Source organism: Juglans regia, chromosome 12, assembly GCF_001411555.2.
Source record: "Juglans regia cultivar Chandler chromosome 12, Walnut 2.0, whole genome shotgun sequence".
NCBI lineage: Eukaryota > Viridiplantae > Streptophyta > Magnoliopsida > Fagales > Juglandaceae > Juglans > Juglans regia.
The window spans coordinates 26,915,018-26,939,947 of record NC_049912.1 but is presented as its reverse complement, the minus strand read 5'-3'; the positions used below and the strand labels follow the sequence as shown (position 1 = coordinate 26,939,947).

Genomic DNA, 24,930 nt, shown 5'->3' with positions numbered 1-24,930 from the left:
TGCTGGAAACAGTTTTTTCCGACAATTTTGAAAGAAAAAAATCATTGCAAAAGGTCACTTACGCAATTGCAACGATTAACCAACCGTCATAACAATTTTTTTAATATGCCAACAAATTTTTTTGTCGCAAAAAGTGAAAAATCGCTGCAAAAGACTCTTTTAATATTTGCGACAAATATGTCCGTCGTAAAAAGTAGAAAAATCATTGCAACAAATCAATTTCAAAATTTTATGTAAAAAAATTGCGACGATGTAAAAATTGCTGTAATTAAAAGCTTTATACGGTAATTTTATTTCCAACAAATATAAAATTGCTGTAAAAAACCTTATTATTCCTCGAGTTATCAGCATGAATTATGTTTCCTATCTTATTGAGAGAGATGGCATTTGTATCGTTTTCAAGGGCTCTATAAGAGAGTAGAGATCAATCTGTAGCAATCGACCGCGTCTCCATACAATCTGATATCGTAGTCGATGATTGAAACAACGTCGTACCTATTTACTTGATTACTTCAACGAATTATGTCTTTTGTGTAAACTTCACTCTCCAGAAATTTTAGTGAACATCAAGCTATATATATATATATATATATTTATATGAGACTTTATTTATTTTTTGATCGTTTTTCTTAATTTATACGTTGTAATATTTTGCTTTGGGATCATATTGTGGGAGTCTCGTAGGTATTCCTACTTTTGAATCGATTTTCTTAATTAATGTAATCACACTAAGAAAATAATGCTAATATAATAATATTATTGGATTTAAGTAACATATATATACAATAAATAGGCACAACTAACATATTTACACAGTGAAATTAATGAAGAAATTATATAAAAACAAAAAACGAGACATCAATATGCATGCAGGATCATCCAATTAAGCTCAGATTTTCTTTAAGTTTTTTTTTTTTTTTTTTTCAATATTTCCAATCTGCAATTTTTTTTTTAATTTTAAATTTAATTTCGCATGCAACCAACTTTATTTTTAGAGAGATGCTTCAGATATTCTCATGACATCGTTTCTAATTTCTTCGCATGCATTAATTGCTGTCATTTTCATTGTCCACAGTCCATAAATATCGTTGAAACTTTCGACCTCCGTGAATCCTCTAATAGACTTCCACAACGTTAATCCTAAAGTTTGGGTAATCTCCAGCATAATTGTTGACTGTGTGATTTAATTTTATTAGTTCTTCTGGCACCGTACATACTACATACCGCTATGAGCCTATGATCATATAATACTCATGATGTAAATTAATATTTGAGATAAAATGTTTTACGGACATGATGAGATAGATACCAACACGATTTGACTTTTTCAATTCGCATCTTTGATAAATCTTTTGCACTTTTGGTCTGATCTATTTGTATTTTTCTTTCATGTTGAATAGAGAGTGATCGTCCTCCATGTTAAAAATAGAGTGATCGTGATTCAATTATTAAAGTTTTAAGAAAAAATTTCATGTTTGAAAATCTTTAAAGGTTTTATTTGGTTAAATAAGAGTGTCAATTGATAAAAAATTTGTAATTAAAACTTGCTTATAAGTGATTTTCAAATAATAAAATTAATTTTTTTTTAATTTAGCTGTCCCTTAGAGTTTTACTTTTAAAGAATTTTTTAAAGGGTTTCTTTTCGTTACCAAGATTTGTGTTATGCAATTAATTTATTTTATATTATTGTTTTGTTATTAAATAATTGTATGATTGGCGACTAACTAATTTGTTGAATAAATTGGTAGATTTTTGTGGTACTATACATTGATATTTGGATAATTTCAAATATAAAAAGCTATACAAGAAATAGCCACAGCTTATAATTTACAAGGCAAGGTGGAGAAACAATAATAATAAAAAAAGGGGTATTTATTTTTTGAAGAAAAAAAAGGGGGTATTAATTGTAAGTGTAGTATTACTGTATTGTATTTTTTCAAAGAATAATGTTAGATATAATTTTAGAGTATGCAAGTCCTACATATTCATTTTGAAAAAAAGTTTGATCCACCATTAAAAAAAAAAAACAAAATTCATATGGATTCCAGATTTATATAAAAAAACTATATAAAAATTATTTATCTTCTTCAAATAATTAAGGCAATTTGCAAATGTATGTGAAGTACATGCAAGTTGCATGCAGATATACTACTACTACTTGCAGAAGTGCATGCATATACGTACGCCAATGATCATAATTTCTTTGCATTAAACTTTGACACCGACCTGTACTTGGAGTGTTCCAATACATTATATATACATGAACGAGATTTGATTTCATATCGTTCAGGGTGGACTTCTTTTTTTATACGAACATAGTCTTCTTCTTTTTTTCCCAGATGTGTGTGTTAGGAGATTATTTTGAACTTTAAAGTTGTAAATTAATGACATTAAAAATTTAAATTTACCGTCGCGTTCTGTTTGGTTCGTTCAACACTATTTTAGACCATTTCAAACTTTTTTGATATGTTTATAAGACTGTTTCAACCCTTCTGTCCGTCCACAACTAATTATATTAATTTCAGTATGAATTTTTCATCACAAACGTACGTACGTGCACCAATTTAGTACGTACGTGAATTTTTCTTCAACGGCACCAATTTTTCAAACATGAGATAAGAGTTTAAAAAGTGAGGGGAAGGACGTACTTTCTTCTTTTCATTTGTCCTGTCTTTTGACCGTTTATCGTTTGCCCGTCTGGTCACCAATTCTTCTTCCATCCATGCATTTGCCTGTATATATCTTGTACGTACGTACGTGCGCCATTGCCATAACACTTCCTTTTTTTTTTTGTCATTAATTAAAATTATCCATTAATGTCCATCAAACATTACAAAATTAAACACTAATAACATGCACATTCTGGTCCTTTTCAATAGAGATGACTTTTCATTAAAATTATCTATTAATGTCCATCAAACATTACAAAATTAAACATTAATAACATGCACATTCTGGTCCTTTTCAATGGAGATGACTTTTCACGCGCTACAAATTTAGTAATGTTATGTACAGTTATAAGATGTATAAGTTTTATATGCTTTCTTTAAGATCATGTTTAGATATATATATATATATATATATATATATATAGTTAGTCTCATCTTATTTCAATATCTAAATACTATTTAAATACAAACACTTTTTAATTTCTCTTTCATACTTTTCTATTTAATCATTATAATTTTTCTAAATTTTTCTATAAAACATAAAAAATAATTCAATATTTTTAAATCTCAAAATAAAAATTATATTATAGTAATATTTTAACTTTATAATATTTTTATTTAATTTTTTATTTATTCTTTTTTAAAACATAATAAAAATTTTAATTCAAATTATTTTACTATTATTCACAACTGATTTTTACTATTCATCTCTACACACTATACATCGTACTTTTTTATTTTATTTTATTTTTTTTAAATTTATTAAATTATTCTACTCATCATCTATATATTATATATTTGATAAAAAAAAAATATGATGTATGATATATAAACATAATGAATAGAATTTTTCTTGACAACCATTTCGCTTCAACCATAATTATGACAATATTCATGACTTCTCTCTCTCTTACACTCCATCTACTATTTAATAATTTTCAATTCTCAAAAAAATTTTAGATTTCCATTTCTGAAAGTCCATTCAAGTTTTCTGGGCAATTGGGCGACTAGTTTATGATAGAAAGAAGACGAGGCAAAAGTGAATTTTCTTATACCTCCAACTTGTCGTGATACGACTTCCACATTTATGACTAATGGCGAAGTCTCAACTGCTCCCTGGGTCACTGTCATAAGAAGGCTGATTTTTTTTTTTTCCAAAGCACGTTATTTGAGGTTCTAATCATGTGAAATCTGCCATTCAACCTGAGAATAGTCTTTGACTTTTTGTATGTTCATTTCATCTCCATTGAAGGCTCGACGATGACGTCTTTAACTAGAATTCTCAAGAAGTTTTCCCGGATTCTGCTCTACAACCCTCGCAACCAGTACGAAATACTCTCGTTTTCTGGAGGACATGCTCTAATTCCTTTCCGCATCTTCTGTCGCACGTACGTCTTTCTAGTCGATTGGCCTCCTAGTTCTCCGGGATAGATAGATGGGTACGGTACGTAGAAGCAAATGTTCATGGTGTTCCACGATTGGATTACTAGCCTTTGCGTCGGTATTTGCGTTGTGGCCATTTACTGTAAACTCTGCTGTTTTGGTTTCCGAGAAGGAACTGTCTAATCCCGAACATGGTAGAAGGAATCTACACGACATAGGGGGTAAGTATCTTAATTCATTATACTACTGATTTCAGCTACAATATTTGTCACCAGATGTGGGCTTTGTAATTTTCTTTCATGGCCCTTGAAAAACCTGTTTTGGGATAGGAATAGGATACAAAATTTCATAGCTGAAACCAGAAGTACTCCAAATTAACGTTGTCTGAGTTGGTATTTTTTATCTTCTTAAATAGGCTCAATTAACATCGACTGTGGTATCCCGAAAGATTCCAGCTACACTGATGAAAAAACCGAGTTACATTATGTTTCAGATGCAGAATTCATCGACAGTGGAGAGAATAAGAAGATATCTTCTGAATTCAATACAGAAACCCTTCAGAAATCTCTTTTGAATGTGAGAAGTTTTCCTCAGGGAAACAGAAGTTGCTACACTCTAAAACCTGCAGAAGGTAAGGGTACAAACTATTTCATCAGGGCCACCTTCATGTACGGAAATTACGATGAGCAGAACCAGTTGCCAGAGTTCGGTCTATATGTAGGAGTTAATGAATGGGATACAATAAAGTTTGAGAACGCATCTGATGTTGTGATCAAGGAGATTATACATGCTGCAGTGACGGATGATGTATATGTTTGTCTCCGTAATACTGGGTCAGGAACTCCTTTCATGTCGACACTAGAGCTGAGGCATTTCGATGAGGAAAGTTATAACCAAACTGAATCCACAGCCTTACTTCTGTACAGGCGTTATGATCTCGGCTCAACAACAGGTCAAATAGTCCGGTGAGTTTCTTCTCATGTCGTGTATTATTTGAGTACAGTGCAGGGTTATAGGGTGAGAGAAGATCAACTGAACCAAGGCAAGAGGGGTAGGGGTATAATAGGATTATGCTCCACTCGTTAAGTTGTGCTGGGTAGGAAATTTGTGGCTGACGTGAATGGCCATGAAAAATGCATTGATTGTTGCTTTTATTTTTTTTATTTTTTGGTATACTAGAAAAATTATTCTTCATCTTCACGCATCAATTTTTTTTTTTAAATTTTTTTATCTAATCAAATATGTGATACGTGGATGATGAACCAAAGAATTTAATTAATTTTAAAAAAATAAAACTAAAAACTAAAAAAGAAAATGATGTAGAAAGATAGTGAATAACAAATCGTACCCTTCCTTAAATTATTACGGATGGAAAAGCTGACATCTTATGCACTAGACATTAGGTGTTGTTTGTATTCGTAATTCACTTTAATTTATCTCATCTCATTATTATAATCTTTTTAAATTTCTATATAAAATATAATAAACAATTCTACTTTTATAAATTTTAAAACAATTTTCTCAAATTTTCACATTAAATATAATAAATAATTTAATTTTTTTTTATTATTTATAAATTATCTCAACTTATTTTTAATCCAAACTACTCCTAAATTCAAAAACTTTGACATTTTAATTTGAGTGAGAGAGACTGTACTACTCATTGATTCTAATAGGATAATGCTAGAGGGACCTGGGAGCTAGCTCTGGCATGCTTTTTTTTTTTATATGTATTTTGTTTTTTAAGTTTTGTTTTACATAGAATTTTTTTAATATTTTTAAAAAATAAAATAAATTTAAAATATTATTAAAAAATTATTTTTTTAATTATAAAGTAAAAAAAAAAATCATAAAAAATATTAGTCTTCCTGTTGGGAGCTCCCATGGGAGCTTTCTCTAGAATTTTTTTTTATTTTTTAATTTATTTCATAATTAAAGAATTATTTTTTAATAATACTGTAACTTTTTTTATTTTTTAAAAATATTTTAAAATATGAAAAAAATCTATATAAAAAAGGAACTAAAAAAAAATACATAAACTAGAGCCTAGCGGGGAGCCCAGCGGTGATTCTAGCATTTTCCATTCTAATATTGGGTGAAAAATCCACGATAGAGGTGAAGGTGTATGATAAAAGTGCGTTGAGTGTGAAATTCCATATAGTTTCTCATTTCGGGTCAAATTTCGGACTCCTGAGTCCTTAAAAGAACATGATATACTCCCTTATCAGATAGATATTTGGTACCTTTACCGGGACCAAGTACTTTGGATTGAATCATATTCAGTCTGGTTCAAAAGAATCATTATGCTCTGATCTGAGGAAAATTCCAAGTTTCTGTTTGCTTATGATCATTGCATTAGCATCTTTTACTTGCTCACGAATCATACTCACAGGTTCAAAGAAGATGCCTATGATCGAATGTGGTTTCCTTATAACTTGCCTCAATCTAGACCAATCAACACCTCCTTGGATATTGACACCCTTGAACGAACTGAATATGAACTGCCGTCAACGGTCATGAGAACTGCTGTTGTCCCAGAAAATGCCAACGACACCCTCCATTTTGAATTGGATGCTGCTGATCCCACTTTAACTTTTTACCCCTTCCTGCACTTTGCTGAACTTGAAATCCTCAAACGCAACGAGAGTAGAGAATTTAACATTGATATAAACGGCAAACTCTGGTTCAAAGCTGTAGTTCCCAAGTACCTGTCCTCAGAAACTAAAAGTAGACACGAGCCAGTGAGGGGACCTAACCTCAATTTCAGTCTTTCTAAGACCCAAAGCTCTACCCATCCTCCCATTCTCAACGCAATGGAGGTTTACAGGGTAAAAGATTTCTTAAATATGCCAACACACCAAGACGACGGTAATCTCTAACTTACCACTTTGCTTCTCATCTTTTGTTGTTCTTATATTTTATTTGGTTGAGATGTGACTTCAAATCAATTTTGAAAAATTAATGTTGTTGTATTTTAGTTGATGCTATCATGGAAATAAAAAATCAGTATCGGGTGTCTAAATTTTGGGAAGGAGATCCATGTCTGCCACTACCTGCTTGGGATGGCCTGCAGTGCAGCGACAATGGTTATAAACCCCGCAACATTACTGCCTTGTGAGTGTTTGTAATCCGAAGTTGAAAAAAGAAAGAAAAGAATAATTAATATATCATCTGATGCAGATATTACAAGGTGAATTGTGCCTTTTAAATTGAATTCAGGAATCTATCATCAAGTGGACTGACAGGAACGATACCTGCTTCAATTGGCCGGCTTAAGGGTACGTTTGGGTGTTGAAAAGTGTTGAGAAGTGTTGAGAATATTTGTGAATAGTTATGAGTAGAGATTGGAGTGAGTTTGTGGGTCCCATTGAGAGTATTTTGAATTGTTTGGATGTGTGAAGTATGTTGAGTTGTTGACTTTTGAGTAAGTAGTTGATAAATGTGTGGGTCCCATAAATATTATAGTGATTTTATTTTTAGTAATAAATATTATAATGATTTTATTATAGTGATTTTTTAATATTAATAAATATTGTAGTGATTTTATTTTACTTTTATATATAATAATGATAAATAGTATAATGATTTTATTTTTAATTTATATATAATTGTGATAAATATTATAATGATTTTATTTATATATATATAATAGTTATAAATATTATAGTAATGTTATTTTTTATTTATATATTATAGTGATTTTATTTTTAATTTATATATAATAGTGATAAATATTATAGTAGTTTATTTTTTATTTATATATAATAGTGATTTTATTTTTTATTTATATATTATAGTGATTTTATTTTTTATTTATATATTATAATGATTTTATTTTTTATTTATATTTAATAGTGATAAATATTATAGTGATTTTATTTTTTATTTATAAATTATAGTGATTTTATTTTTTATTTATATATTATAGCGATTTTATTTTTTATTTATATATAATAGTGATAAATATTTTTTATTTATATATTATAGTGATTTTTATTTATTTATATATTATAATGATTTTTTTATATTTAATAGTGATAAATATTATAGTGATTTTATTTATTATTTATATATTATAGTGATTTTATTTATTATTTATATATTATAATGATTTTATTTTTTTATTTATATTTAATAGTGATAAATATTATAGTGATTTTATTTTTTATTTATATATTATAGTGATTTTATTTTTTATTTATATATAATAGTGATAAATATTTTTTATTTATATTTAAAAGTGATAAATATTATAGTGATTTTATTTTTTATTTATATATTATAGTGATTTTATTTTTTATTTATATATTATAGTGATAAATATTTTTTATTTATATATTATAGTGATTTTATTTTTTATTTATATATTATAGTGATTTTATTTTTTATTTATATATTATAGAGATTTTATTTTTTATTTATATATAATAGTGATAAATATTTCTTATTTATATATTATAGTGATTTTTTATTATTTATATATTATAATGATTTTTTTATTTATATTTAATAGTGATAAATATTATAGTGATTTTATTTTTTATTTATATATAATAGTGATAAATATTTTTTATTTATATATTATAGTGATTTTATTTTTTATTTATATATTATAGTGATTTTATTTTTTATTTATATATTATAGAGATTTTATTTTTTATTTATATATAATAGTGATAAATATTTTTTTGTTTATATATTATAGTGATTTTTTATTATTTATATATTATAATGATTTTTTTATTTATATTTAATAGTGATAAATATTATAGTGATTTTATTTTTTATTTATATATAATAGTGATAAATATTTTTTATTTATATATTATAGTGATTTTATTTATTTATATATTATAACGATTTTTTTTATTTATATTTAATAGTTATAAATATTATAGTGATTTTATTTTTTATTTATATATAATAGTGATAAGTATTATAGAATGTTTGTGAATAGTTATGAGTAGAGATTGAAGTGAGTTTGTGGGTCCCATTGAAAGTATTTTAGGTTGTTTGGTATGTGAAGTATTTTCAAAAGTACGAGAATACTTGGAAAGTGTTGAGGACACTTGGTCACCCAAACACAGCCTAAATCACTTCAGTACCTGTGAGTTTAAGTTAATAGCAAATACATGATATTCTTCATGCTAATGATGGCCTTTGCGTTAATCAATTTTTTCTCCAAAAACCTTCCTGAGTTATGTACATAGTCTATAATTGATGCAATCTAATGCATTGTTTTTCCAGGGATTTATCCAACAATAGCTTAACAGGAACACTACCTAAATTTTTGTTACAATTGCCAGACTTGAGGACTGTGTAAGTGATTGAGCTGTTGACGTTAAGATGCTATATCTCCTTTGAAATTCTCAGACTTAAGGGCCGTGTAAGAATTCTTTTGCAGGGATTTGTCCGGAAACAAACTCTCTGGTTCAGTTCCTTCTGATTTCAGTGCAAGAATAGGAGATGGATCTTTAAGGTCTGTTATCATTCCCTCCCCCATATGTTTATTTGATAATGGTTACTATAGATTTTCATTGCTTGTCATCTCCCCGTTTCTCATATTTTACCCGGTTAAAATTTGATTTCGATCTTATATGATTTCATAGTGTGGATGGAAATCCGGATCTCTGTGTGACGGGTCCATGCAAAAAGGAGGAGAAGAAGAAGAATCTTGCCGTCCCAATAATCGCCGCCGTTGTTTCATCGGTTGTAGTATTGAGTGTACTGGCTCTTCTGTGGAGCTACAGAAGAAAACAAGGTATACATGGTCCAAAACTATGTAAACCACATCAAGTTGATTTTATTATATTTCTATGGAAATGCAGTCAAATTTCAAAAAAATTAAATATGAAGTTTCTCTTAAAAACCCGTTGAAGTTTACTTAATGAAATGAGCATACCCTAATAAGATTTATGATGGCCTTTTCAGTTCCAAAGCAAGTTGCTAGAACTCACCTGAAGGGATCCGGCCGGTCATTGAAGCTAGACAATCGCCATTTTACATACAATGAGGTTTTAAATATAACCAATAACTTTCAGACAATTATTGGGAAAGGAGGATTTGGAACAGTATACCATGGACTCTTAAGTGACGGCACCCAAGTTGCAGTCAAGATGCTCTCTCCGTCATCAACTCAAGGCTCTGATGAGTTTCTCACAGAGGCATGCCACTCTTAACAATCTCAAGTTTTATTTTTTGAAAGAGGACTCATGAATTAGTAACTGCATCTAATCTCCAAAAAAATATTCCAATTGTTTCCATAATCCCATTATTTTGTTAATATTCCTCGCTTGTTGAGCTGAAGATTTCTTTCTAATTAAGACAGTTCCAATTTAACTAGTTCTGTTTGAGGCCATTTCAAATTGCAGGTACAGCTCTTGATGCGAGTTCATCATAGAAACTTAGTTTCCTTTACTGCATATTGCAATGAGGGCACAAACATCGGGATCATCTATGAGTACATGGCACGTGGGAATTTAGCAGAGTATCTATCAGGTACCAATGATATATAGTTTTTCAAGGTATTCAAGGAGTAAGAAACAACTTACAAATATCAGACATCTGAATTGTTACTTTGTGGCTATAGATAAAAGGAAAGATACTTTGACTTGGAAAGCGAGGCTCCAGATTGCAGTTGATGCAGCTCAAGGTCTGTTGGCAGAATGGCTAGTAATAAATTTGATTTTTGCTTCAGTTTATATTCTTCTATCAAACTAAGAGAAACCGCAAATCATGCAGGACTGGAGTACTTGCACCATGGTTGCAAACCACCCATAATTCACAGAGATGTGAAGACTACAAACATTTTGTTGAATGAAAAAATGCAGGCCAAAATAGCTGATTTTGGGTTATCAAAATGCTTCCAGGTTGAAAATCAAAGTCAAAGTCATTTGTTGACTACAGTCGTTGGCACGCTGGGTTACCTTGATCCAGAGTAAGTCTTTGATCAAGTCTAGTTCCATATAACACTGTCCATGGTTTCTTGATATAGGATTAGAGATTGCCGTTTCCTGCAATACAATCCCTTAGCAAACAAGAAACCTAGCATCAAGAGTAATGGCCTTACTCACAAATGTTGTGTCCATGCAGATACTACAACTGCAACAGGTTAACTGAGAGAAGTGATGTTTTCAGTTTTGGAGTTGTGCTTTTGGAAATAATCACAGGCCGGCCAGCACTAATAAAAAGCGAAGGGAATGCTCATATTATTCAATGGGTTAGTGCCTTTCTCGAAAGAGGGGATATAAGAGGAATTGTTGATCCAAGGTTGCAAGGCTATTTTAATATCAATTCTGGTTGGAAGGCCGTGGAGACGGCAATGGCATGCGTGCCATTGAATTCTAACCAAAGGCCAACCATGAGTCACGTGCTGATGGAATTGAAGGAGTGCTTGGAAATTGAGCTTGCTTATGAACAAAGTCTCGAAACGCAGGGTGTGCTAAAGGAATCCAGGAATACATTCGAAATGAGTCCTTTGGGTAGTGAGATTGATACGATGCCCCTGGCAAGGTAATGCCTAGCCGATGATGAACAGTTCTTGTATATACCATCAAGAATGTTAAATTTTGTAGACCCAATCTTGTTGATCATTGTGAATCTAATATTTATACCTACTTTCATTTGAATAAGAAGTTGAGTTATGAAATCTGTAGATCTTAACAGATCCGTAACTTGTAAAACTGTATGGTCTGTCATATCAGGTTTGGGATTGAAATCTATATATTTGAGGCTCTTTCCATAGCTTTTTGTTTTGTTTTTCCCCTCATAATTCTCACCTTTGAACTAAGAAAAGGTCTTACAAAGAAAAGTAATATATAATTTAAGCAACATAACCAATTTCATAATATTGTAAATAATCATATATTTCTACATTATGACAAGAAGAGAAAATCACGTACATCTTGGATCCAACACGAGGAAGTCCATATTACAGCATACTAAAACGGTATATATTATTCTCATCGATTAAAGGGGTGCTGCATAGGCATAGATAGGTGTCAGGGAGATCCATTCTCAGACTGTGTCTCGACCGGAGTGGTGCAGCACCGGCAACAAGACCCAGTTGGTGCAGGCGTGCAGCAGACACAAGCAGGACATACGGGTCTGGTAACTGAAAGACAATACGATAATTCAATCTAAATCCTGTCATGGCCATGGCTGATAACGTAAACAAACGAGGTAATGAAAGGGTTTTTACCTCTATGAGTGAACCGAGCTGCATCACATGTTACCATTAATGGAGATAAGATGATTGCAAATACGAAGAGGGACACAAAAACAGACCTCAAAGAGTTTCCTGCAGCCATTGCTTGAAAGAAATAGAAAATAGAAATAGAATTGCTGCGATGAACACAGTGTGTGTTTGTGGTGAAGGTATATTTATATTGGTTCTGATCAGGGCCATACACCGCGCCTCACGGCACTAGGTCAGCTATCTGCAGCATAATTTGAAAGGGGAACGTTGACTTCTGACTCTTTGACTGTTGCTGGTAAAGTCTTTGTTGAGCTACCATTTCTTAAAATTTTATCCATCCCATGTCTGTTGACTATGATTATAATATGTGCCATGGATCGAAGCTTCACCTCCCGTATCACGTCTGCCGGGCCGGTTAATATATAAAATCACCTTAGGATTAGGATCAATCCCTACACTTTCATACCATTATTTGGACTCTATTTATTTGTGAAAAATGTTGTCATCTCAAATTTTTTCATCCACTCACACCAATTAAGGTAATGTTAGGTACAATCCTAAAGTATCAAGCTTCGCGCACTCCCTTTGAAAAAAATAGATAAATTTGAAATTCCATCATGTATTATAAAGACAGAATCAGAGGAACTGAGATTGTGTTGGTTTCGATGTTCATATCGAGGGAATACTTTCTCATTATAACTTCATATTTCAAACTTACTGTTTTGAAAACACTTGAAAAAGCTTATTTAAAAGCGGTAGAATTAAAATTGCAAACAAAGTACAACTACTGCTTATTACAATACAATGATCCCTACCATCAAAGAAAGGAAAATACTAAAAACTACCACAACTAGAGGCAAGTACTCTATTTGCTGTGATGCATATCTCAACTCATCAAACTTCAAAACCACTGAGTTTCACCATTTTAGCTTCACAGGGAAGTACTGTAACAACATAATTTGTGTTAAGAACAAATCAAGAAATGATGCAGTAGGTAAAAGGGAAGAAGAATAATTAGCTTGACGATGCTCATTGGTGTTCACCTTTTCAATAAGAGATAGATAGTATGGCTTAACCTTTTCAACGTCAACTCGAACCTTGCTCTTGCTGTAAAGGTCATATTTGCTGAAAGAAGTTGACATTTAGTATACAGATCAGGAAATGAAATGCAACATCCATAATCTCCAGCTAAAGAGAATTATAATCATATAATCTTACTTAAATATTTGAAGCCATTTCAGATTCTCAACATCCTCCTGGTTCATTAAGTGCTTATATGCTCGTGATCTATGCAATGCTGCAGTAACAAATATTTCCATTGCAACATGTTTGTTAGAAATCGGACATTATTGGATATAACTTGCCGCATTCTTGTACGCTTGTTTTACCGTAGAATGAATGGTATCTGATGATGAAAAGAGCTGCAGAAGGTAGAGTGGTTTTATTTTCCTTTGCTACCTGAAAATTTATGACATGCCAAAGTTGAAGATTTCGTACCTCATAGTGTAAGTAATGATTAATACGTCAGTTTCATATACATTGTGGGATTCAAAAGACGTACCAAATACATGTAGTCATCGTGTCCCCATGACATCAATACATTGTTGAGTCCACAGCCCTCCGAGTAAACTCCATATTCAGTGTTGTAAGCAGGATTGCTATAGTCTGGATTTTCCTTGAAATGCTGTGGTCAGACTTTAATGTTAGATCCGATTTAATCGACCAAAATATGGGTATGACCAAAAAAGTTTTGAGTTAGTTAATGATGTCTTTCCTAGAGTGTAAAGATTTGTGGAAATCATTACCTTGTGATGGACAATTGATTCATCAAAAGCACAGCCAACTGGGTATGTGTCCCCTGTATTATCATGTGGTGCATGATCCAGTCAATTGACAGAGTTATTTAGAAACCAAATAACAATGATAACTAGAGAGAAACGCAACACTCACCTACAACAGCCCATTGAGGAAGTTCCCCAAAGCTAGGAAGAAGAAGCACCTTTCCAAGATCTAAAGCGAACAATAGAAATCGAATCAGCTTAACAGCCTCTAAAACTTCATTGCCATATGGTATTAAGAAAGAAAAAATACCATGGATAAGGCCAGTCAGGTGCAGCCAATCTTCAGTGGGATAGTCCTTTCTAATTGCTTCGGCCGTTTGCAACAAATGCTCGATTTGGGGCTCGTCCAAGTCCGGATCACTCTCATCAACAACTTCATTGAGAAGTTCACAACATTCCCATATGCTCATCTCCACCCTGTCCAATTTTCCATACTTTTCTCTCATCTTCTTCACCTGCATTTAATCCAATCATATGTTTTAGAAGTAAACATATGAAATTAATAAAAAGTGACAAAATCTAGGATGAATAATAGTATTACTGAGGCAAATAAATAAAGGAACTGCTAATTAGGAAATCTACTCACAAAGTCATAAGTCTGGTTTATATGATTGGTTAGGTAGAAGTTCTCCACCCCTTCTTGTCTCTGACTTTCAGCATCATAGTCCCTATTTTGCATTGGCATACAGGGTTTATTACAGACATAGCAGTTTATCAAGGAAAATTAGACACGAAGACAAATTTACAACTTTTGCCAGTGGCAAAAGGTTGACATCGCATCACGTAACAAGGATATTGGGCGCGGCAGGCTGCGTGGACCTAATGTTCCGCCTATTTTTATTGGGCCCTTTGGCCCAATACTAGGATCACGTTAACAAATAATTGAGACTTGAAACTAGGCCCGGAAAACACAATTGTTGCCTAAGGCCAAGGCTAAAGGCTACAGTATATTAGTTATTGTCAAGTTTAAATTTTAACTAGAATTTAAGGTTTTAACTATAGTCAAAATTTTTGAAGAGGTTAATCGACATTAAACTATTATCTTAAAGTTAAAATAATAATATAATATTATATATTTTAATAATATTTTTTAAAAAATTAATATTATATAAATACACTTGTATTTAATATTTTGTATTGATATTAAAATTTAATATTAAAAGAGTGAGGTAGTTGGAAGGAAAAATCATAAAATATTAATTTGATGACTCTCCAAATATGACTAGAGATCCTAAATTACTGTAGATTAAAGTTTTACAAATATTCTTTTAATTAGTCCAATACAAAAATTTGGACTTAGACTTGACGCCTAGACCATTGCAAATGCGCTAGAGCCTCTAGTCTTCCATAACACCAGGAAATATCAACATTTTTTAGAAAATTCAAACTCGTTAGTCGTTATGACCACGAAAAAAAGGCCCAAAAACAATAAAAAAAGAAAGATATTTTCTGGGATATTTTGAGGGGCCCCTAGGCCCAATATACCCATTCCAATTATTAAGATCTTCGGATTTCAAACAGAAACAAAAGGCAAAGATCAGCTAAAAAATAAGATATAAATCGTGTTAACATTTTTTTACAAAAAACCTTATTTTGTGATAGTTTCGCTCGAAAACAGGATGTTTTGGAGATCAAAGATGATCCATTGTATAATCTTTTATATATTTTCAGAGTTTAGATTATTTTTAAGAGATCTTCCAGCCTTCTTTGTCAAGTATTGGAGCCCAAAAGACTAGAAACGTTTCCATTATTCCATCATCTGATTTTATTAGGTTTTGAGCAAAGTTGGGAAAAAAAAAAAAAAAAAAAAAAAAAGGAAGAGCAGACCTAAAGGTGTGGCCGAACGAGTTGATCTGTGGCACAACGAACCCATTATCCAACACCAACTCTTCCTCGTCAATAGGAAGGACCTTCGTCTCCTCTGCTTCAACTCCTGGGATTTAACCAAAATTAAATTCGAAAAAGAAAAAAAATATATTAAAAAGAAGAAATTGACAATAAAAAAGTAAAAAAAAAAAAAAAATATTAATTACCAAACTCGGAGTACTGCTCATGAATGAGGATAGTCATGATCCCGACACAAAATTGTAAACCAGAAAAGCTTGAGAAAACAAAAGAAAAAAAGCAGGAAACCTAAGGAATGTGATAAAGAGTGTGATAGCCGTGTTGAAATTGACATTGTGGGTTTTGGTATTTATAATTGGCCGGAGAGTCCTTCCCTGAGAATTCGCAGGTCTCGAGTCCTTACCTGAAAATTCTCAGTTTTCATTTCCCTTATATTTTATCTTATTTTATCACACACTATATATTATTTTACAACAAAGTAAAAAAAAAAAGAGACGTAAATATAATAAGAAGAAGGATAAGAGAGATATATAGAAAGAATGATAAAGTTGGAAACAGAAGGGACTCCCATGCAAGTTGGCAATGAGCACAGCCAGAGAGAGAGAGAGAGGAGGGTGGTGGTGTAATTAACTTGGCAAATCTTTGCGTTTAGTGATAATTACCAATTTTAATGGGACCCACAGGAGCATTCTTTCGATCCAGCTTAAGGGTCAGACACTGTTCCGTGGGGGCCCACCTGACGTGGCATCCAGTCAAAATTTTTTGTAACGTACCTACTACCTCTGTCTTTTGTTGTTGTTTTATAGGAAGTTGTATTTCCCGTCCCTACTGTTTCTCGTAACGCCACGACTTGTCGAACACTCTCTGATCGGGCAGTCCGCGACGAGCCATGTGTCGTACAGTGGCAAAGACTAAGGTGACACGTGTGGGAAATATTACACCTCTTTAATTTGACCATGAGCATCGTCGGTAGTAGCTCTAGAATCTCTCTCTCTCTCTTTATCAATATACAGGAAAAATCTAGACTTGCAAGAAAATAAATGTTTGAGAGAGAGAGAGAGAGAGAGGTGGCGTGGCTCAGAATAAGATGGTGCACGTAATGTCATGTTCAGCTAGCTGGTACTCTGAAATTAAATTGTCCAATTTCTTTTATTTATGGTTAAAACATCAGTTGCAGAGTACAGCTCACGACCCACAACTTGCCACATATATATACAAATATGCTCCGACAATTCTTAGTTTAGAATATCTTGTTGTTTCCAATTCCATGACCAAGGACAGTAAAGTTGGACAATATAAATTTGAAGCCCTCCCTCAAAATATCCTAATCCACCTGTCTGTCTAGGAAAAATAATCTTGGAAGGTGACTCTAAAGTCACTATCCAAACAATCTCCAATGCATCAGAAATTCAAGATTGGACCATCAGCCCTCTTATCAACGACATCAGGTACAAGCTTGAGTCATTCAAAGACTGAAAGACTAGGAAGATTCATCGATCCCAAAATCGATGTGCGCATAATCTAGCGCAATGGGCAGCAGAAGTGCAAGCCTTTGACAATATCCCACTAATCCAAATTCCTCCGTCAATGCTCCAATTTCACAGTGGAAAGGATCCTCCTAATTAGTTTGTATTTGTATTTTATAATTTTCAACTTCTTAAGACTATTATGTATGCACTTTTATCGTTTTAATGAAAACTTGCTTTAAAAAAATAAAAAAAATAAATAATCCACCTGTCTGTCTTCAATGCCTGGCACCAATCCTTTTTACCACTTGGACTGGCTATCTATCTTTTCTTCTCCTTCTTTTTTCTCTCAAGAGTATATCTGTTGGTAGACACTGCCGGCCTCAAGAACTTTGAACAAGAAATTTTGGAGAGGGTGATCTCATGGCATATTGGTTAATTGATTCTTTAATCTCCTTTACGTTAAAAGGGACAAAAATTAAAAAAAAAATTCGGGTTTCAGTCATGGTGGACAGATTGCTAGCAGTAGTTCAGTTGTCAATTAAATAAGGAAGCTGGTGAGGATGTGACTACTGACTACTTGGTGATTTATCCTGCATGGAAAACTGTCATTTTTCTTCTTGTTTAATCTAATCGATTCCCACCCAAGCCCTCATGAATTCTATATTGTGAAAGGAGATTTGGAGCGATCTTAGTATTTTTTTTTTTTATAAAGTAAAAGTTTTATTCATCAAATAGTAATAGGTAAAACCTATTTACATAGAAAGTATACAAAAAGAAACATCTAGTTACATTCTAAAATTAAAAAAATAACAAAAACTCATTGACAACCCCTCCATTGGATACAATTGCAGAAAACCAACCAAGAAAAGAACTCGTAAAAAAAATTTCAGAGTTCTCATCTACATTACGTTCTTATTATTAAAACACCTTACATTCATTTCTAACCAAATATACCACATAATATACAAATGAATTATCTTCCATGCAGCTGCCACTTGGGAGCAAGTATGAAGACTGGTCTAGCTTGCTAGTAAATCGACCACTACTTTTGGCATAACCCAGATCAGACCTAGATCAGTCTAGCTCTTCAAACACATCATCCCACAACACTTTAGCTACATCACAGTGTAGAAATAAATGATTCACTAATTTCGCATCTTTTCTACACATAAAATACCAATCCAAAACAATCATTCCACGCTTTCTCAAGTTATCTATTGTCTAAATATTTCCTATTGCAGCTGTCCATACAAAGAAAGCCACCTTTGACGGAACATGAGCCTTCCATATACTCTTCCAAGGAAAACAATTGATCCCTGCCATGTCTTCTAGTATCCACTGTGTACAACAATCTGAAAAAATCAGTAACCTCCTCAATTTCCAAAATCTTGAACAGGTCTGGAAAACCTAACATCCCAAAGCATCTCCATTAGAATAGCTCATCATCTCTGAAATTGAAGCCTGTTGATTAACAGCCAATCTGAAAACAATCGGGAAGGCTCTAAACAATTCAATTTATCTGCACCAAACATCAAACCAGAATCTAACTTTTGAACCATCACCAACCACAAAGTTGACTTGTTTCAAGAAAAAATCCCATCATTTCCTAATAAACTTCCATAAACTCACTCCCTAAGAACCCCTACACTCCTTGGTGCACCAACCGCCCAATCACTTTCTGTGTTTTATGCTTCACTTTCTCATGAACTAGCTACTGAGCTCACTTGACAAGTCTCTCTCTCTCTCTCTACATACAATAGTTGTCTCTCTGTATTGAACGTCCTCAAACATATATTTCAAGATGATCGCAATACTTATATTCAACTTCAAACCAAGACATAAAAATTAAGACTGGAAATATATTTTCCAATCAACTAAAAAACAAGGAAAAACACAACAAAATGTCAAAAACCATTACTGAAATAGAGCTTTTCAAGTTGGGTATGAACATGCAAAATAAGTAATCAGCTGCCCGGACCAGATCTTGCTTTAGAGTCACTTGGAACTAAGAGTGCGCAACTTGTATATCCCATTACATCTGTTTGACCAAAAGCTTAAATGCAAAATGTTTACACTCAATCCTCAAAATGGAGATATGGTACAAGAGAAAATTAATATGTTAGTTTGAACTTACACATGTTAGGTGCATTGTCGGCATACATGTTATATCACGCTAACCTTTAATACGGATCATGACCAGAACTTCAAATGGTGAAGTTTTAATAACCAACAAAAGGGACTTTGGAAGACATTTAAGTCAGGACTTAGCTGCATGAAAAATTCATCTCTCGAAGGTAGCATCCACGTCCAATATACTCTTGGATGCTGATAAATCTGGGAACTGGATGTTCTTCAAATTTTCATTCTTTTAGCTGGACCTTGATCGATGATGGGGTCAACTGAAGGAGCTTGCGGTTCTCCTGATTGTGGGCCTTCAGGTCCCTTCTCTGCATCGGCAGTGTGAGGGGGCACATAACCTTCTGGAAATGGTGGTGGTGGGGGAGCCGGAGGTAACTGCTCAAAAAGAGAGGAGAAAGAAAGCAAAATTCCTAGTATTCAGATTTTAGACTCACAAAAAAACTGTGGCTTACAATCAAACTGAGAAACAACTCAGCCACTTATTTCAAAGGGAAAACATTCATCTTTTGCCAAGATGTAAAACATTTACGCTAACAGAATATAAGAAACTCACAACCATGGTCTCGCATTACTACTTTATGCTTCCATAGACCAACGTGGTTGTCAGAATTGAGACTTCGATTAGGTAAGGGGAAAAACAAGGTCAATGATAAATAAATACCGGAATAAAATATAACGAGTATTCAAATGCCTCAATGGGTTACATTTGCTGTCAACTCAAATTGGAAGAAAACCAAAGATGTGCATATCAACCAGCATATAAATAAACGCAAGGGCTATTTGTTTCCTTGTTTTAGAAAAAAGGGCAGGAGGGGCAACCAGGGTTTGGTACATTCTAAGTGGTACCATAGTAGAAATGAAGTAGTTCAATCAAGTTTCTTGTTCTCCCCATGAATTGTATGTTTGAAAAAAAAAAGGTTAAGAATTTTCTCAATTCCAATTGACTAGGCATATTCAGCCGATTCTTTTGAGTAATATATCTGGAAATGCCATGCTCAATGACTCCTTAATGAGAAAAAACTTCCAACGATATAGAGAGGTTACCTTGCGTTGCAAGGATGCAAGAATATGATCTACTCGCTTAACTTCCTTAAAATCAATAGTTTCTTTAGCAACCTTCGATTCCAAGGCTGCACTGTCATTTTCAGCATCAACTGCATCAGAATGACAACAAAATCAACATGATAGAAACACGATACCCCTGCCCCCCCGGGTGCGCGGGGGGCAGAAAAGGAGAAAATGCCACAATCAAAACATATGGCAATGCCATGCATGCTGGCCAATAGAATGACCAATCTGTTATGATCAGCCCTCTCCCCCAGCAACCCATGCTATAAGAAAGAAGATAACCAAGAACCTATCCAAGGATGATTACTTTCAGAGCAATGTGATAAAACAATTTTCGAACTTTTAAGGCATAGACCATATCATAGACAAGGTATGACTGGACTAGGCTATGCTCAATGCCAAATATTCCAGGACAAAGTTACTTGGGGTCGAGCTAATGACTTAACTACCCTAATATCTAAGGATTCCTAAACAATGCCCAAACCCATGTTATCAAAACATAGCAACTCCAAACAAGATCTTTCTCCTTTAAAGTTGGAGTAATGATGGAATAATTAATTATTATTTAACAGATCCAATGTTTTGTGCAAAGCATTTAAACTTTCGAGCAGTTAACTTGTGGGTAATATCATAAAAAAAAATAGAACATCATATGTTTAGCAATGACAAGACATCTCAGAACATGAACGCAAATGAATTATCTTATAAGTTTAAGGGAGGAGATTGGGATACCCCCCATACTGAGTGAGTATAGGTGGAATGGGATCTCACGTTGCTAGGGCTAAAAAAGGTCTTGCTCTTTTATAATGATTCAAAGGGCTCCAATTGTACCACCTTTTGGTCCTTTTGCAGTATGGACCCAAATGTGGCTTGGGCCTTCCTTGGGGCATTACAATAGTTTAGGTTAAATTAATTGCATCTTATGTAGAATGTTCAAAATCATAACCCCTTAGAATTCAAAGCAGTGAAACTCAAATAAACCACGCTTATAAACTCAAATGATAGGATTCCAAAGTTGCACTACTACACATGTCTACTAAAGCTCTAGAGCTACACCCTTCCATAAGTCAAACACATAACCATTATGCTGAATAACCCTTTTTTCGATAAATTTCTTTTGTGTCACCTTTTGATAGTGGATAATCACTTTGGCATAAGTAAAAGAGAAAAGACACAATTTTAGGACACAGGAAGCATAAGGAAAAGAAGCAAAGTCAGAAGCTACCATATCCAATCTTCTCCAACTTTGAGGCAGCAGTAGTAAAAGCCTTAGATATATAATACAGAGCCCGCCCCTGCAAAAAAAAAAAAGTTATCAAAAAAAGTTGGTCCTTTAAGATTAAATATTAAGAACTTATAAAAAAAGATTAAATATTAAAAAATGACGAATAACAATGATGTATATTTGAAAGCAGCCTTTGTATTGCAGTTTTTCTTGATATCACTGTTGGGCAGTGCAAGAACATTTACAATCCCAACTTCTGCACTAAAAAGAATAATGACCACCTACAGCATCCATATGGCAATTATGGCAATAATGTAGCATAAGCATGAATCTAAAATATTGGGTTTTAAGAACCTCAGTTTTCATTGTTTTGAAGAAATTGGCATGACTAGCGTTTCCAATACACCGTGCACACTTTCATTCCAATAAATGCTGACATGCTTGTATGCATTCTTTTGCAAGAATATCATAGGGACAAAGGGAAGACATAAGAACTTACAACTCGAGCAGCAAAAACATTGCAAAGTTGGGGTGCTTGGTAAATCGAGCCATCCAAAACATAATAAGTGAGCATCGGTGTAACCTTTTCAGGACCATCCCTCTTTTGCTTGCGGATAACAAATAGATGGGGCTCCATAACTTCATATAGCATGTATTCTATACCTGCCATTTTCCTGTCAACAAACAAATCACAATCTTTAACAGTGCCTTGATGTGGGTCGCTACAAGTACAAAACTGCTATCAACTTACATTGCAAGATTTTCTTTTGATCAATAACTTACATTGCAAGATTACTTAAACCTTGCATCCATAAATTACTCCGAAACTATAATTATTAAACCGGTACCTGACCATGACATAGTGTAGGTCTTGGGTCACCCAGAGAGGATATTGGGTCACCCAGTCATTGGTTCAACCAATAGGTTGCCGGTCAAATTGCATGATCTTTTATAAATTAATTAAATATTTATAATATTTATAAGAAAATTTTGAAAAATAAATTTGAGAAACTGCAAAATAAATGTAAATGACATATTCACAATAGATTTTTTTTTATATAAGTATTCACAATAGAAATATAGAGAAATATGAAGAAAAACTTACGGCAATATTTATTTTCAAGTTCTGTTTATGAATATATGTTGATTTGGACATTGAATTCACACTACGTCAATACTGATACTTGAAAATTTCCAATTAAAGATTGGTTTTAGCTTCACGAAAAGAAATACAGGCACATAAGAAGAAAGATTATACAAATCGAAATAAAGAGAATTCAACTTAAAGAAAAATTATACGAAAAAGGTCAGAAATTATGAAATGGAAATAATTTAAATCATTAGGGATTTTTAATTTATTGTGCATAAATCAAGAGATTCGACAATGGAAAGCACTGAAAATAAAAATAAAAATAATAAAAAATGTATGTGAATGTATTTGTTAGGGAGGGAGGGTTTTGGGGGAGCTTACGAGAGGTGGGAGAGATCAAGTGGGTGAATGGAGCGCATGCGAAGCTGCTCGTTGTTGCAGGTCCAGTCGTAGAAGGGTGAGAGGGCGAAGTAATCGAAGACGAGGTTGCGGTCGAGAGGGTAGGTGTTGAGCCACAGCTGGTCCCTGAAGCATATTCCTGTCATGTCAGTTCCCGGAGGCGCTGGCGGAGCTGGTTGGCCGCCTTCCAACCCCTGGTTCGCCGGCGGAACAGAAGCCACCGGTGGAGTCGCCATCAAGCTGGCTCGGTTTGTTAATCTGTCAGTCGGGTCGTGTGTGTACGTACGACTAGTGGATGCGATGAAAGGTTTTTTTTGTTTTTTTTAACTAAACTATGGTATTATTACTGCAGCAACAACATTTAAGGTTGTTAATGCGACATTATCTGGTGTCATAATAACTTATTAATTTTACACCAATATATGATAAATTTAAATATTCATTTAAAATATTTTATAATATAAAATACGATATAAAACGTTTTAAAAAAATATCAAAATTTCTTTATACATAATATATTTTTCTTTTTTCTGTAATTTGCACGATCCAAAGTATAACTTGCAGTAGATCAATCTTTGATATCAAGGAACTAGCTCCGAGTTCCTCCTCCTCAACCGCTTCGACAAGGTTGTCACTTTTCCGTCCCAATCCTTTGCTCATTCATATATACCTAACTTCAACATCTCGCATTTATATCTACAATGCCAAATGATCATATTGACGATCTTTCACCTTCATTAATCAGTCATTTGTATATTCTGATCAAGAGTAATGCTCTCGACCCGAGTTAACGACCATCTACAAAAATAACAAGAAACTTACCAGAATTGGTAGTCTTGGCCCAAGTTAATGACTTTAATATCATAGGGTACTCTACCTGATGTGTTTGGTTTGATTTAAATAATAAAAAAAACATGGTAATACGAGAAAAGCCAACTAACTTGCTCTAAACATCTAATAAACTTAGTTTACAATAATTCTTTTATGTTTATCGTATGAAATGAGATGAGATGAGATTAGGCCTGTGCATAAAAGGCTTTGGCCCGCACCGTCTGTAACACCCGATCCGTCCAACCCGAATAAATACGGGTTCATCGTGTCAAAGTTTAATAACGGGTTTAGAGATGTCAAAACCGTCGAAACTGTTGAAACCAAAAACCTCTGTGAATCTCCTCCCCACTGCGAAACCCTACCCACTGTCGCCCTCTTCATCTTCTCTCCATTTCATTTCAGTCCATTAGTCTTCACATCGAGCACCATCAACGCCTTGCCACCGGTAATCTCTCTCTCTCTAGACTAAGTCCGTTAGTCCGTCAGTCTCTATAAATTGATTTTTGCTATATTTCTTGATGATATTTGCCATTTGGGAGTGTTCCTATTTTTCTTTGGGGCCGATTGCATGCACAAAAATGGGAGAAAATCATCTACCTTTACAAAATAAAAAATTAAAGAAAAAAAAAAGAAATGGGTCTGGAAGAATTACCTCTCCCTTATCACATTGCATCGTCGCCGTGAACAACCGCCATGCTGTTAAGCTTGCTCTTGCTCTGTCTCATTCTCTGCCTCTCTTTATTTCTCTCTGTCTAATGGGTTTTACTTCGATTT

At 33.2% G+C, this 24,930-nt stretch overlaps 3 protein-coding genes across 5 annotated transcripts; 1 reads left to right on the top strand and 2 right to left on the bottom strand.

Annotated features, from left to right (window-relative positions):
• Positions 1–3,946: 3,946 nt before the first annotated feature.
• Positions 3,947–11,777, top strand: LOC109007821 (putative leucine-rich repeat receptor-like serine/threonine-protein kinase At2g19230). The gene is made up of 14 exons (XM_035683330.1): positions 3,947–4,273; positions 4,468–5,017; positions 6,445–6,920; positions 7,031–7,166; positions 7,272–7,325; positions 9,142–9,159; positions 9,300–9,371; positions 9,457–9,531; positions 9,662–9,813; positions 9,984–10,216; positions 10,424–10,550; positions 10,642–10,704; positions 10,794–10,989; positions 11,145–11,777. The coding sequence occupies exons 1-14, from the start codon at positions 4,105–4,107 to the stop codon at positions 11,566–11,568; spliced, it is 2,745 nt and encodes a 914-aa protein (XP_035539223.1). The 5' UTR covers positions 3,947–4,104; the 3' UTR covers positions 11,569–11,777.
• A 1,071-nt stretch (positions 11,778–12,848) lies between these two features.
• LOC109007875 (inositol oxygenase 1-like) lies at positions 12,849–16,428 on the bottom strand. Of its 3 annotated transcripts, none has more exons than XM_035683334.1 (11): positions 16,124–16,345; positions 15,918–16,011; positions 14,677–14,758; positions 14,341–14,545; positions 14,200–14,259; positions 14,055–14,107; positions 13,811–13,933; positions 13,638–13,707; positions 13,468–13,546; positions 13,293–13,374; positions 12,849–13,193 (listed from the first exon to the last, which is right to left on the bottom strand). In XM_035683334.1, the coding sequence occupies exons 1-11, from the start codon at positions 16,158–16,160 to the stop codon at positions 13,167–13,169; spliced, it is 912 nt and encodes a 303-aa protein (XP_035539227.1). In that variant the 5' UTR covers positions 16,161–16,345; the 3' UTR covers positions 12,849–13,166. The 3 variants fall into 3 exon arrangements, with proteins under 3 accessions (XP_035539227.1, XP_018843289.1, XP_035539226.1); XM_018987744.2 differs by having other exon boundaries at positions 15,918–16,023; positions 16,124–16,344; XM_035683333.1 differs by having other exon boundaries at positions 14,200–14,545; positions 15,918–16,023; positions 16,124–16,428.
• Positions 16,429–19,429: 3,001 nt separating this feature from the next.
• On the bottom strand, positions 19,430–23,633 carry LOC109007876 (mediator of RNA polymerase II transcription subunit 6-like). Its single transcript, XM_018987745.2, has 5 exons — positions 23,308–23,633; positions 22,336–22,510; positions 21,837–21,906; positions 20,588–20,697; positions 19,430–19,918 (listed from the first exon to the last, which is right to left on the bottom strand). The coding sequence occupies exons 1-5, from the start codon at positions 23,559–23,561 to the stop codon at positions 19,757–19,759; spliced, it is 771 nt and encodes a 256-aa protein (XP_018843290.1). The 5' UTR covers positions 23,562–23,633; the 3' UTR covers positions 19,430–19,756.
• Positions 23,634–24,930: the final 1,297 nt, after the last annotated feature.

Bases quoted from the DNA above. Each gene is read 5' to 3' on its own strand.
- LOC109007821 (XM_035683330.1), top strand. From the start codon at position 4,105: ATGGGTACGGTACGTAGAAGCAAATGTTCATGGTGTTCCACGATTGGA. The intron at 9,372-9,456 runs GTAAGTGATTGA...ATTCTTTTGCAG, and splicing joins TTGCCAGACTTGAGGACTGT to GGATTTGTCCGGAAACAAAC. The intron at 10,990-11,144 runs GTAAGTCTTTGA...GTGTCCATGCAG, and splicing joins CTGGGTTACCTTGATCCAGA to ATACTACAACTGCAACAGGT.
- LOC109007875 (XM_035683333.1), bottom strand. From the start codon at position 16,160: ATGACTATCCTCATTCATGAGCAGTACTCCGAGTTTG. The intron at 13,934-14,054 runs GTAATGATTTCC...GTCTGACCACAG, and splicing joins AATCAATTGTCCATCACAAG to CATTTCAAGGAAAATCCAGA. The intron at 13,194-13,292 runs GTGAACACCAAT...ATGTTGTTACAG, and splicing joins ATCTATCTCTTATTGAAAAG to TACTTCCCTGTGAAGCTAAA.
- LOC109007876 (XM_018987745.2), bottom strand. From the start codon at position 23,561: ATGGCGACTCCACCGGTGGCTTCTGTTCCGCCGGCGAACCAGGGGTTG. The intron at 21,907-22,335 runs GTAAGTTCTTAT...TTTTTTTTGCAG, and splicing joins ATGTTTTTGCTGCTCGAGTT to GGGCGGGCTCTGTATTATAT. The intron at 19,919-20,587 runs GTAACCTCTCTA...CTTTTTGAGCAG, and splicing joins TTGCATCCTTGCAACGCAAG to TTACCTCCGGCTCCCCCACC.